The sequence below is a fragment of the Eucyclogobius newberryi genome, unplaced genomic scaffold (genome assembly GCF_026437365.1).
Source record: "Eucyclogobius newberryi isolate DKJ021-1_F unplaced genomic scaffold, fEucNew1.0.hap1 SCAF_16, whole genome shotgun sequence".
Classification (NCBI taxonomy): Eukaryota; Metazoa; Chordata; class Actinopteri; order Gobiiformes; family Gobiidae; genus Eucyclogobius; species Eucyclogobius newberryi.
The window spans coordinates 25,814,180-25,827,722 of NW_027315790.1; the positions used below are offsets into that span (position 1 = coordinate 25,814,180).

At 37.7% G+C, this 13,543-nt stretch overlaps 2 protein-coding genes across 3 annotated transcripts in view; one reads left to right on the plus strand and one right to left on the minus strand.

Moving 5' to 3' along the window:
- Window positions 1–570: 570 nt before the first annotated feature.
- On the minus strand, window positions 571–4,996 carry olah (oleoyl-ACP hydrolase). The gene is made up of 7 exons (XM_072447180.1): window positions 4,928–4,996; window positions 4,214–4,344; window positions 3,212–3,350; window positions 3,037–3,136; window positions 2,147–2,316; window positions 1,339–1,421; window positions 571–1,094 (listed from the first exon to the last, which is right to left on the minus strand). Exons 2-7 carry the CDS (start codon window positions 4,341–4,343, stop codon window positions 952–954), a joined length of 765 nt encoding a protein of 254 aa, XP_072303281.1. The 5' UTR covers window position 4,344; window positions 4,928–4,996; the 3' UTR covers window positions 571–951.
- A 2,559-nt stretch (window positions 4,997–7,555) lies between these two features.
- The window catches only part of ago3b (argonaute RISC catalytic component 3b), a 30,229-nt gene continuing 24,241 nt past the window's right edge, over window positions 7,556–13,543 (plus strand). For both annotated transcript variants that reach the window (XM_072448126.1, XM_072448127.1), the window contains exons 1-3: window positions 7,556–7,672; window positions 7,862–8,116; window positions 13,276–13,438. In XM_072448126.1, coding sequence (XP_072304227.1) covers window positions 8,098–8,116; window positions 13,276–13,438 — 182 coding nt within the window. In that variant the 5' untranslated portion in view covers window positions 7,556–7,672; window positions 7,862–8,097. The remainder of the gene's footprint in view (window positions 7,673–7,861; window positions 8,117–13,275; window positions 13,439–13,543) is intronic.

Below are 13,543 nucleotides of genomic sequence, written 5' to 3' on the forward strand. Positions count from 1 at the left end.
AATTTCAAAAGGTGACTGAATGTGTCGGTCTAGTAAAAGATTGATTTTTACCGTAATCGACAGAAGATGCCTTCTCGGTTACTGTTTTCTAGTTGGTTTAAGATCAGACGATTTTGAAGGTCATTTGTAAGTTGTAAATGTAAAATATAAATATAAATCTAGTTTGATATTGTGTGTATAATCTATGAATAAAGAGAAATTTGAATTTATTTTCTTATTATTCTTATTAGTCTTTAAAACAGAAGGTTTTTTTGAGTATTTGAAGGTGTGTGAAATAGACAGGTGGATAGTTTCCAAAATTTATATTCAAGTATATTATTTTAAAGTAAAAAAGTACCTCAACTTAGACACATGTATTTGAAATTTGATTAGTATTTGGAGAGACAAAATATTTAATAATGCACAGATTCTGTATTTTTTAAATAACAAAACAAATCATAGGCTTGTGCGAAGACAAGGCGTAACTCACATGAAACACAAACGTTCAAATCATTTAATATGGACAATATAAAGCTTTTGTCACAGTGGATAAAGTAACTAAAGCTTTCATTCAAGTGCAGTTAATCCCATAAGAATATTACTCAAGTAAAAGTAGTTTGGAGTCAGAAAAGTAAACAAGTACAACATTGAGCACCACGTTCAGCTCTTCACTGGTTAGAACAGATTCAGTGTCAGTATTTACTTTTGCCACTAGATGTCACTATAGAAAACTGAAAACTTAAGACACTTTCTTGTCTCCACTGAAATGTTCCACAGTATGGCATTAAACGCATCTGTCTTGCATTTATTCCATCACAAGTCTTAACTGTAAACAGGCTCGCCTCGTCACAGATCTGACCAGTTACTTGGCCTGGTGGCACTGTTATCAGACATTTACAGATCATTTTCTCGATAATTTACAAAAAAATGTGTTACAACGTTGTCTAAAATGACAACCAAAAGGTCCTTCATTTAAAAATAGTCAAGTTCTGCTGTTTCAAAGTGTTTGGTGATGTAGTCCAATAAAATCTTCTCGTTTGTCGCCTCCTTCAGGTAGAAATGAGCGCCCTCCAGCATTTTAACAGTGAACTCTCCTGTCGAAATGTCTTTCCAAGCTGAGTATGGAAAAAATATATATTCAAACCAATAAATACATTACAAATATTTAGTTAGATACTAATGTGACTTCTACATAGGTTCATTCAAGCGATATCCATACTTTGCTTTCAACAAGAGTATAAAATGTTGCTTTTCTTAAGTATTGGAAAAGAGTTTGAAATGTTAGTTCCGTAACAAGTCACTGACATTATTTAAAAGCAGATGTTGTGAGAGGAAAGAGGTGTGTGCGAGAGTTGTGACCTTGTAAGTCGTGAGGAATGTCGTCTTTCCCGTCAAAACATGTGATTGGACAAGACAGAAAGGGCTGCTCCGGTCGGGTGCACCTGCTCACGGACGAGAGAGCAGCAAACTGAGGCCGGGGCGGGTTATGGGCAACACGCAATCAGCAAGCAATCAGTCACATACATGCATGTTTTTGTTGTCTGTTTGTCTTGCTTTTTAAAGAAAGAAAAACAATGTCTGACTGTGAAATATACGTATGCAAATGTACTATTTTAAATTATTCTGCATAGACACAGTAAATGGTTTTCAATACAGTGTTAGTCTTTATGAATCAGATTAGATCATTTTGCACTGCTTTAGTTGGTGCTTTTCCTGGTTTAGACCTGGTAACACCCAGTTCAGTCTGTATTTTGTCTGGCCTGGTCCGTGTGTACAGAGCCAAATATTTGATGACGCTAGACTAGAATGATAGAAGAGATGGTCTGACGTGGATTTTTTTTGACCGCTGTCCAATATTTGTCTTGCTGCTGTGGCTGATCAATATAATGTAGTTAACTGGGATATAACATATTTTGTTGCACAATTGTATAAACATACAGACTTATCTTTTGCCAAATTACTCTTCTATTTCCATTTTTATTCATTAAGAAATACAAAGTTGATGCCACAAACTGACACATGGGTTCACAGAGAGATGTATCATTTTCAGTATTGGACCAATACCAGTATCGGTGAAACCCACAGATATCATCAATACCAGTACTAGTACTAGTACTGGCATCGATATGTTGCCATCTCTAAATCATAGTTAGACTCAGTGTTTCACCTGTAGCTCTCGACCACGCTCAGGTCGGCCTTCAGCGCCGGCAGAAACAGCTTCATGACCTCAGGGTTGGACAGAAGCTCAGGAGGAGTTCCTCCAATCGAGGTCATCCACTGCAGAAAGTCCTCATCAGACAACTCACTCCTCTTTGGGTAATTCAGGCGCATCTCTGACTGAAGAAGAAGAAAAAGTATGTGTATTCACTACAGTTGTATTACTTAATACTTTCGGTTTCTGAAACCTTGCGTTGTGTATGTGTAATGTGTTTGTATGTACCACTGTATCATTTAACTCTTAAATTATAATTTTGTTCTTAAATGTTTCTTATTTGTATAAATACTTATACTGTGATTTGTGTGCCGTCGTGTCCTTCCCTTTGGCACAGGTCACTCTTGAAAAAGAGGTCTCGATATCAATGGGTTTTTACCTGGTTAAATAACGGTTGATAAAAAAACATTATTAAAAAAATACCGACTGGAACGTTGGCATAAATACTTCAATAAAACATTGAAAAGCAACCATCAAAAAACGTCCTTGTGATTGTTGCTAATTCATTTAAGAAAAGCTAAATATTATACCTTTTGAATTGAATTGAATTCTTTTTTTTTTACTATAAGGATTATAATCTAATGTGTGAGCTACTTTGTCCAAGTGATTTCCCTTGTAGGTCAATAAAGTTTGTCTAGGTCTAAGTAAGTCTAAGAGCAAATTAAATGGGCTGCATCTCATTGTTGCCATGTTTCATCTTAACGAGTTTTATATTATGTCAAAAAGTAAACTGATTTGGAATATGTCACAGGTGGAATGTCTGAAATACATCCGTCTAAATGTGTGAGATGCCTTTATACTCTTTCTCCAAATCCTTAATCCTGCATGTTTTGATTCTCACTCACAAAAGGGGCAGAGGCTCCGGACACAAAGATGTGAACGGGCTCAATATTGTGCAGTTTCTTCAGAGCTTCCGCCACAGCAAAACTGGTCAAGGCACCAAAACTACAAACAATAATAGGAATTAGTCCAACCAAAAACTTTAGTAAACATAAATATCACTCTACACGTGTTTTGTACCTGTGTCCAAACAGAGCAAAAGGTTTCTCCTTCATCACAGGCAATAAAACAGTGATGACCTCGTCCACAACCTGCTGCATGTTTTGGAAAAAAGGCTCTTTGGCTCGAGACTCTCGTCCAGGAAGTTTAATGGCAAACACTGTCAGTAACAGACAGTGTAACATAGTGTAATTACTATGTTATATCATAGCAGCATCATAGCACTGAGCTAAAAGAGAAACGAGCTGTGTTGGAAATAGCAGATGATATTACACATGAAAAAATATAATTCAGAGACGTGGAATACATTGATAAACAATTAGATGTAGCAACAAACGACATGCAGTAAATGGTAATAATGAAACAATTTGTCAACTTAAAAACGTCCTGCAGATGATTTTTTTTCTGTCACGATATAACACATTCAATTTATATAAAACATTGATCATCAACAAAATAAAGGAGCGCTCCTATATTTTCATTTGTGAAATAAAATAAATTATGACACTAGATGAGTTTGGCCCAATGTTTGCTGGATAATTTCCTAGTGTGATGTCATCAAGGACAAACAGGAAGCAAAAATGTGCTTTTCTGGGATACAGTTTTTTTTTAATTTTTAGCAACATTTTAAACATATTTGTCTTAACTGCATTTTAGTTCAATGAGTTGTCCAACCTGTCAGAGGCACTTTAATCTACATCATTATCATTCTATAATAACAAATATACAATAACATCTGAAAACCACAGTTTAGAATAAAATGGTTTTATGTGCACTATTAAATAAGAGCTACATATTTTTTCTCTTACAAATTGCTTGCTTGTTATTATTTCATGATAGTTTAATTGTTTTATTTATGCACTTTGTGACTATATGTCTGTGAAAAGCGCTATACAAATAAAGTTTACTTACTTATTTTCTAATACTTTCCTGTTGGTCAAATCATCATTTCTGATAAAGCCCAGTGAGGCGAGTGCTGAACTGAAGTAAATGTGAATGTCTGCGGTGTTTTGGTGCCATTACCTTCGATGGAGCTGTTGAGGACGTTGCCCCAGCGACCGAAGTGTATGGACCCTCCTCCGGCCCAAGGGAAACACACGAGCCTGGACACTGCCTCTGGTTTCCTCTTGAAACACGTGATCACTTTATCCATCCTGACAAAAGCACAACAACCAGGGAATAAAACAACAGTAGCATTTTACACAATCAGCTTTCATGCGTTACTTTTTAATACAATTATGTTTAATTGCGTCGTAATTTCTTCTCTTCGCTATTATTATCATCATAGAACTCTACTCACTTTTACATAAGCACTAGTTACAAAATAAACAAATAAAGGTGCACTAAGTCACTTTTCTGGCAAATGGTCCACCACTTGCATGTCTCCGTGGCAAAGACATCTCCATGGAGACAAGCAAGTGTCAGATCCCCCCTGAAAAAGTTACACAGTGCACTTTTAATTCAGATTATTTGTAAATGTAAGATGACCTAATCTCTTATGCTAACATTGCATTGCCAAGTTGAATACATGTAATGTAAGTTATAATTATCTTCCAACATTTGCACATTGCTTCGAGGGCAAGAATAGTCCAGGCCATAGCACAAGGCCAATATAAAGGCTCAATGTTTCAAATACAATTCAGAGACTTCCAGTTTCAAATGTCCATGATAAGTTTGTGACTTTTATACGTTCTGCGTGTCTCTATTTAGAGTAAAACACGAATAAAACCCACACACCTTGTTGCTATGAGCACCTCTTTCTAACGATGAATAAAAGTTGTGGTGATTCTCTATTCAGAGCCTTATTTCCTGGTCACTTTCTTCTTTGGACACTGATGTTTTCGTGTTGAACTCGTGTCTATGGAGACATCTACAGTGCGGAGTCTGAACACGTGTAACACTCGACAGATAAAACAGCGTGTTTTTTTCAACTCGCGTCACACTCGCATTTTCATATTTTCCACAGATACAAAGGCGAACTGTGCGTGTGACACGCAGACGTTCGCGACACGTCAATTTATAATTAAAACATGACGTACACGTTTCGGAAAAAATGAAACGGAAGTGACGTCGTTGGTATTTCCTCAGGGTTTCCCTCGGAGTCAAGAGTTTGTCAAGCTACAAAACATCACACCAAACAAGAACTTTACTTTGAAATTCAATGTTATTTTTTATACTATGGCATTTGTAAACATAAAATGATACCGTGTGGCATTTGGCAGGTTAAAAATAGTCCTATAATAATGACTTTTTTGTCTATTAAAGAGCTCAGGATTGTGACAGAGGAATTTTCAGTTTAAATCTCCTTGTTAAACCTATGGAGATTTCAGATGCCAATTACTAAACTTAGCATTCATTAAAAAAATATTCTAACATTATAGACTGATAAATGTATTTGCCAGTAGTGGCTCAGCTGTTTATCAGGTTGTTCTATATATTTTTTGTAAATTGCATTCAGCACACAAGCAACAAACATGTCGGATTTCCAAGGTAACTGTTGTTTTTTGATGTTCCATCCCAAGCTCTATTTATGTAGCCTATTGACTGTCTATATAATTATGGCCATGACAAATTATTCTCCCAAATAAAATATCTCACTGTCCAGAAACAAAGGTTAAAGTTACTTGAATCTGCCATTTATCATTGACTGGAGCGACCTGCGAGAAGCAAAGGGCAATCGCAGTTCAGTTCAGTTCAGCGCCCATCAACCCGTAACTTCTGACTTATATTAATCTACAGTTTTCAAAGCCTGTGACTGGGTGACATGTTTTTGGAACGTTTATTTAGTCTCCATAGTGTGGACGACACCTTCAAATGCAAAACATACAGAAAACAATACTATAGGCCTGTTTCAGTGGTAAAAAACGGGTGTTGGTTCTACAGAGGGAGGAAAGGTATGTCGAATATGTCGAATATCCAAACAACTCCACCACAGTCAGTATATTCAGACTCAGAAGTGGTGCAGTCCTGGTTAAGCCTACTTTAGTCTTCCTTGATCTAGTTTAGTTGTGGTGGAAAGCTTACTACTTTATGAGTTGGTGTGAACAGTTATGATTCCCTCCTTTATTATATCCAACATATTTATCAGAATGGATGTTATGTTATTAGTTTATTATTCATTTTAGATTGTGCCCTGAAATGCATCATCCCCGTGCCAAGGGCAGGTCCTGGTGTGACTTCGAAATAACACATGCTTTGGAACGCTGCCTGACAGACAATATGTTTTGACTCTCCTGACATCTTTGTTGAGGAAGTCTACTTATGTGTCCCTAAGTGGCCTCTAAACAGCAACGTAATATATATTCAGACATATTTACAACTCCAACTGCAGTGAATGTTTATAAATAAGCACTGACCCAATAATATGAAATAAAATAATCAGATTCAGAAAAGTTTTGTTGCTGTTGTCAGTGAAAATATTTAGATTGAAACTTGCTTAGCATTATGGTGCAACATAAAACTATGAATAATTAACTATGCTAAAAAGGAACACATAAAACATAATCTAAATAAACACATTAACAAAACGTATAAACAGCTTGTTAGATTGTGAGGTGTCGACTTCATGACTTGGACTCAGACTTGAAGGCCAGTCACTCCGGACTTTACTTGGACTTGGGGCCTTGTGACTTGAGACAGAATATGTCTCATCTTTAGTTGAAAGTTACATGTTCTTTAAACTTTTTTAAAAATCCTATGAATGTCCCACCTCATATATTCTGTAAGTGCTCGTAAAACATGGAAGAAAGGACTTGGACTTGTGTGCCACTGACGTGAGACTTGCCTGTCTTTGATTTGGAACTTGACTTGGACTTGAATCCAAAGACTTGAGACTTGCAAAACTTGGTCCCACCTCTGTTAGATTAAGAGTTAATGGTATTAAAATATCGCAGAGACTGAGGGTTTTTGGAGTCGATCAATGATCTCTGACCCCTTTAACAAATCCTGTATGAGCTGCTCCCATCCGGACTTTGTTATAGGGTTCCAATAAAAAAACTAAATAAGAAAAGATACCTGAACGGGTATAAAAACTCCTCCCTATATCAGTGAACCTTCTAAAGGCCATCATAGTGTAGAGTGCTGGTAGTTAAATGTATTACTCTAATGTCTACGTCATGTTTTCTGTCTGTTTCATGTGTATTTTCTCTGAATGCATCAGCTCCTATGAAATATTTTGCCCATTTGTTTTCCGTAGATTCTTCTACAAATTGCAACACATTTCATCACAAGTCAAGTCATTTTTTTAAAAACATATTTTCCCTCTCATTTCACACTGACCACATTCCGGTGCTTTTATTGTGACGGGGCGTTGTCGGTGCCGCTCGCGCACTTGACAGAGGCGGAGGAGGAGACGCTTCACACCGGGTCCGTCCGCCGCTGATACCAAGCGGGACACCGGGGCTAGAGACCCACACATACGGCAAACACCACTCCGATCGCCCCATTTTTTATCCCAGGACGCAAGATATCCTACGCGAAGAGGTAAATATTCAGCAGCGCTTTGAATTTTGAGTTGACATTTTGTTGCTCCTTGGCATTCGTCGCCGAAAGCTAGCAAACTGTTAGCCGCTAATGCTAACTGGCGAATGTTACCGATCAACTCCACTTTATGATGGTTTTAATGCAAGTAAATTTATTAAAACGTCTTCATATGTGCTTGTACTTGCGCAGATACGTCGCGGAAGTTGTTTTTTATCGGAACCGGTGTCATTTGGCCAACTTTGACGCTTTGAAGTTGCTCCAAGTGGACCTCCAAGCGAACCGACTCGTCTGAGCGCGGCGAACCCGAAGAGGGGGGTCAGGAGTCGGGCAGCGTTGTAGCCTTGAGCCGCTGCCGGAGGAGTTCAGCCCCGCGCGGAGAGAATTGCTCACTTCGGAGCCGGGTCGTCCGGACAGAGACCTCATGAATGGACATCGGAACAACAGGTGGGGAGCCAGTACTCGCACTACCCGGGGCCATGTTGCTTTACCTAACCTAATTTGGCGTTCAGGTGTTGGGTTATTTTCAGGCTGGTGGTCGCCGTTGCGGTCGCTGTTGCCTCCTCGTTTGTAGCTCTCGGGATTTTGTAGCGTGAATCCGGGTTATAGTTTGGTTATGCTTGGTGTTTGTGTTTGGTGAAGTAATGGTAGTAGTGAAATGCAGTTGTGGTGGTGTGTATTTATGCTCACAAAGTCGTCTAGCGTTACATTTGAGAAGTTTTACGTATAAATGATGCACCCACGATTGTAATTTGTTGTTGGTTGTAGAAGATTTTAGAATAGAAACTTATTATTTGCTGTGAACTGTCTTCTTGCTGTGTTTTTCTATTTGAGCTACTTCATACTTACTTAAAATATAGTTTTAGGGCAGCAATGCATATGGAAAGCCCTTTTTTATTACCAAGGCATCAATAAATGTACCCAATCCTCTTCAATAATACACTTTATTTTTTAATGTTCTGGATCTAGAAGTGTTGGTCAGTTACTATTTTCAACCTTTGTTTGGATGATTATGTATTTAAGCCTCAACGTACATTGGGAAAAGATGATAAAATGGTTCTTTGCAATGGCAGTTTGCAATATTATAGTCGGTTGGATGCATATTGAAAATCACTGCAACGATTAATACAAAATCTCTTTATGTGCAGTTGTATAGGCAGCCTATTTTAAAGTCTACAAATGAAAGATTGACCCTTTTTGATAAGCATGTATGTAACTTATTGGCGCTATTGTGAATGAATGACTGAAACACACACACACACACACACACACACACAGACACAGACACACAGACGAGTATTAATGAATACAAATAACAAAACGATATATAGATGAGAACTTATTCCTCCCAGTGACAAATCCAAAAGTTCCTCATGTGAATGTTTCGGTTATTTTGATCTGTTGCTTTCCAGAAAACCACTTCAGTTGTTGTCTTCACTCATTTGCTTATCCGAACTTCCCTCCTCTTGTGTTAGCTGCTGGATTCAGTGTGGGTCCGTCCTGCTCCTTTTTAAACCAGTCCCACGAGTTTGTCTCCATAGTCGACGTCACTGACGGTTGTAGCTGTCAAACGCAGGTGTCGCTCTGTCAGCTGGTTCTGAAGGCTGATGGGAACAGTGAATGAAAAGTGGTGATGTCACACACTCTGATAGGACGCAAGGTAGTATTTCTGTATTGAGTAGTATTCATTTTTTCAATCTACAAAGTTTCTACTGGTGACAAGTATAGGGGACATCCATGGCTTTCAAGTCCCTCCTAAAAAAACAAATTTAATTTTCTATACTGAGTGTATAGAAATGCTTATTTACTTTTAATAACAGGAAATTACCGTTGGTTGCATATATTGTGTAGTTTACTTAAAAATAAACTAAAACTTGTTTTCCAATTAATTTCTCCTGCTGTGCATACAAGTGATTTATTATATTTTGAGTGTACGTCACAAGATTATCTTTTTTGGCGGCCTTCCTTTTGATAGCTATCCACCCTTCCAGAAGTGTTGCGTTTAGAGTAGCTGTACACAGTCAAATTCTAATAAAAAAATAACAAGGTGTTAGCCACGTGTGGTTCAGTCACCAAAACAGCCCAGGTTTTTCATATATATTTTATTTTAGAAACGTATCTTATTACTCAATTACAACGGATTAAATGGCTGTTTCTAAATCTAACCTTAACTATAACAGTTCTTAAACTCTATCACTTTGATTGACCAAAATACCCTACGGTAATATTTAAATTTTTCAACATGAACTAGACAAACTTTTCAATTCATTACATTTGAAAAAAAAAAGTGGGGAATATCTGCATTTACTGACAGAGGATTGACTGTGAACCTCTCAATGAAAAATCCCCAAACATATCAGTTACGTTTAGAAGTGACTGACTCTCGGTTACTCAGCCGTACTTTAAACGATGCACGCTGTGACATCACCTGAACTTCACCTATGAAACGCTCCTGTGCTGCCGCTGCTGCTGCTGCTGCTGCTGCTGCTGTGATGTCACCTGAAACCCGACCGTTGAGTCGTCGGTTTGAGTCGGCTGGTCCAGCTGCTGCCATAGAGACCCGGGCAGCCTGAACTCGCCCCTTTTAACGGCCGCTGCCACAGAAGTGTTCACCGTGAGTCAGTGGAGCATGCTCAGGACGACCGTTGATTGTAGCCGTGGGGCGTGCTTGTGTCGAGGCTTGTGTGTCGAGGCTTGTGTTTGGTATTGACGTTGTTGGGGGCTACAAACTGGTTCACTGAAACTGACACGTGCAAATGACCCTCCACCCTGTTTAGAATCAATCATCATATTCAAAACATGTGAAGGTTCGTGCTTGTTGGTGTTTTTACATTGTTTCTGAAGCCTGGTATTTATAGTATTTAACCTGGGTTGAACTGGGGACGTATTACCGATTAATGTTGTCACGATAACATTTCTAACTTTATTCCAATACTAAGAAATATAGCTGATTCACAATACCAAACGATAATTAAAATGCTCTTTTTTTAGGTCAAGGTTCTAGACAATAGAGTGACAGTATCAACACAAAAATGTTTACTTTCTTTACTAAACATTGTGGTCTTTTTCTAGTTCTGATAAAGCTCAGGATAATTTAAAAAACATCCAGGATAAGACACATTTTGACCTGTTTATGGGATTATTTTTGCAAATGAGTATCTAGTTTCAATTCTAGTTTTAGTACTGATTAGTGTCTGATTTGCTATAGTTTTGACTATAGTTTGAACTCTACTTCCGGTTATTTATGGCTGCACAATTTTGTTGACAAGTATTGCAAGTACAATTTTTAGATTTGTGCTTTTTATATGTTCTAATAATAGGATTCTGTTCTAAGTTTACATTTGAAACTCGCCCATGAGAATTGACAAAAAGAGTTTGTTCTCGTCTAAAAAATAATGTTTTTACGCAGAATAAGAAAGGCTAGTATGTTGTTTGTTGATGAAATTTCCGTATTTTCTGTATTGTTATTCACAGTACTGTACATTTTAATCAAACGGTCTCATCTAAAGCGGAACGTACCGGTATTTATCTGACAAGCATCGATTCATTTTTGATGTTACATCCAGGCACATCAACACTAGAGACATTTCCAAACATGTTTGTAGAGGTCGAGGAAATCTTAGTATAAAGGCATCTCACTTTTTTTTTTAGTAATTGTAATTATTTAATTATCGCTTGACTGATAAAAAAAAAAAAATATTTATGTGCTAAGCTAAGCTGCAGAGTTTTCACGTTTGTCTAAAGCTGTGTTCTGGAGCAAAAAGTGGGTCATGAAGAGGATTAATCATCATCTGAATGTGGGACAATGACTGTGTAATGTAGAGAACAATTTAGATGAAATTGAATGTGTCAAAGTTGCACCTGTTATGTTTTTTTTTGCGGGTTGTTTCAGGTAGATCTCGTCTAATCACGTCTCTACGGTAACAGCCCTGTGGTCTCTGTACCTGGATCTGGTCTAGAGACTGGATCAGGGACTATAATGATGGGGTAGAGGGGTTTAGTTGTCTACTTTAAGTGGGGAAAAAATATGTAATTGCAAATGTTCAGAAAAGATTGATTTTTAATTGAGATATATTTTTATTCAGATCATAACTTAAATGTCTTCATTAAGATGAGCACTGGGGCCATCCTTTGTGATTAAATCAGCAAGTCCCCATGGGCTTCTTATAAAACTATGTGCTGTTGTGGCTAAAGGCATCTCTTCTTCTGTCGCCTCTGCTTCATCTGTGACTGACCATCTTAAAACTGCTCGGCAAAGCTCCAAATTTCTCCTGTTATGCGATGTCTTCTTTGCATTGATACGTGCTGAAATTAGCCTTAGTTTTGATAAAAGAAATGTTTGTATCTTGTTTTTTTTTTTTATACTTTTGACAACCCCATTCTGCAGACCAAACTTTCAGAGTTTGAGGATCTGATCACAACTTGGTTCTAAACTTGTTGAAAGTCTTGGCCGCTTTATGAATTGCACTGTCCGTAGTATTGGTGTTTTCTGATAGTTCTTGGCTCAGTCTGTGGCACATTCTGTCTTTGCTATAAACAAATAAGCACCTCGCCCTCATGTCTCTTTTTTAAACATTCAAACTAACTCTTGTGAACTACCCACAATGCACTCTTTAAACTAGTAAATATGGACTATTTACTTTAAAAATGTCAACTGTACTCAATATATATCTTCACAATAAGATTAATTTCCCAGTGCACATCAGAGCCCTTTGAATTTAAAAATGGTAAATTTGTCGGATGGAGGACTTTGATGTTGAGATATACTCATTTTGTTGCTTCATTGATTGAGTTTGCCAATATTGCAATATATTTTGCTGGTTTTGAGATACACTTGTTCTTCATCTCTAAACAGCTCTGTCCCTTTGTGAATGTAGCTGTAAAAGTTACATGTGTGATGTCATTTTGTGAGGGCTGTTTGACATTTATGAAAATTGGTGTCACTTTAGTGCCTGCGCTGCTAATGCTTACGCCTACCGCTCGCCCCGTCTGCAAAGGTCGTGTCACTCGACAGAAACCGACACAAAATGTCACTAACTTTGACTTTACACAACAACCGCTATCATATCTAAGTGGGAACAGTTATTTTATTCTAATAGGAAGCAGATTGTAACGAATCTTAACATCTTATGAATCACTTCCTTCCTCCGAGCTGCTCCAGAGAGTAAAAGTTGATCTTTGTGGCAATATTTAAAACATTCAGAAGTTGCTGCTACTTAGCTTAGAGATTTTGGAATTAAAATATTTTACCTAATGGTGAGTACAAAATAAGACACAATTTGATGAGGAACGTAAAAAGAGTAATTTATTTAAGGAGTAGAAATAATGTGTGTATGTGTGTGTGTATGTATGTGTGTGTATATATATATATATATATTTCAAAATAATGATGGCTCCATGTGTTTTTTTGTTTACGAATGGCCCGTCTCGTCTTTACACCGAAACAAAGCAAAAAAAGTACAGTAATCATAACATGATTCATAATGTATCTCCAAAAATAACCCGCTTTAGCAAAATGTGTTTGTTCGTTCACAATCCACACTAAAGGTCAAATCAATTGTGTCAGTGCATCATTAAATTGACTTGTCTTTTGTGTGTTCTCGTAGGAGCCCAGTCCCTGTTCTCGTTGCCGCGGCGACCAGGTTATGGCACAGTCGGGAAACCCATCCGGCTCCTGGCCAACTGCTTCCAGGTGGAGATCCCCAAAATTGACGTGTACCTGTATGAAGTGGACATCAAACCAGACAAGTGCCCGCGCCGGGTCAACAGGTACAAGTTATTTATCGGGGCTGCTTTATTTAGGTGGGGTTTGGGTGTTCATACTATTCTTTTTTCTAAATTAAGACAAACGGTTATTTACACAGCTTCTCTTCT

What these genes read in the sequence shown, in the direction of transcription:
- olah (XM_072447180.1), bottom strand. Translation starts at nt 4,343, where the DNA reads ATGGATAAAGTGATCACGTGTTTCAAGAGGAAACCAGAGGCAGTGTCC. An exon ending in CCGGAGCCTCTGCCCCTTTT is followed by an intron (nt 2,317 to 3,036) that starts GTGAGTGAGAAT and finishes CTTCTTCTTCAG; the next exon opens with TCAGAGATGCGCCTGAATTA. An exon ending in AGCGTGGTCGAGAGCTACAG is followed by an intron (nt 1,422 to 2,146) that starts GTGAAACACTGA and finishes GTCCGTGAGCAG; the next exon opens with GTGCACCCGACCGGAGCAGC.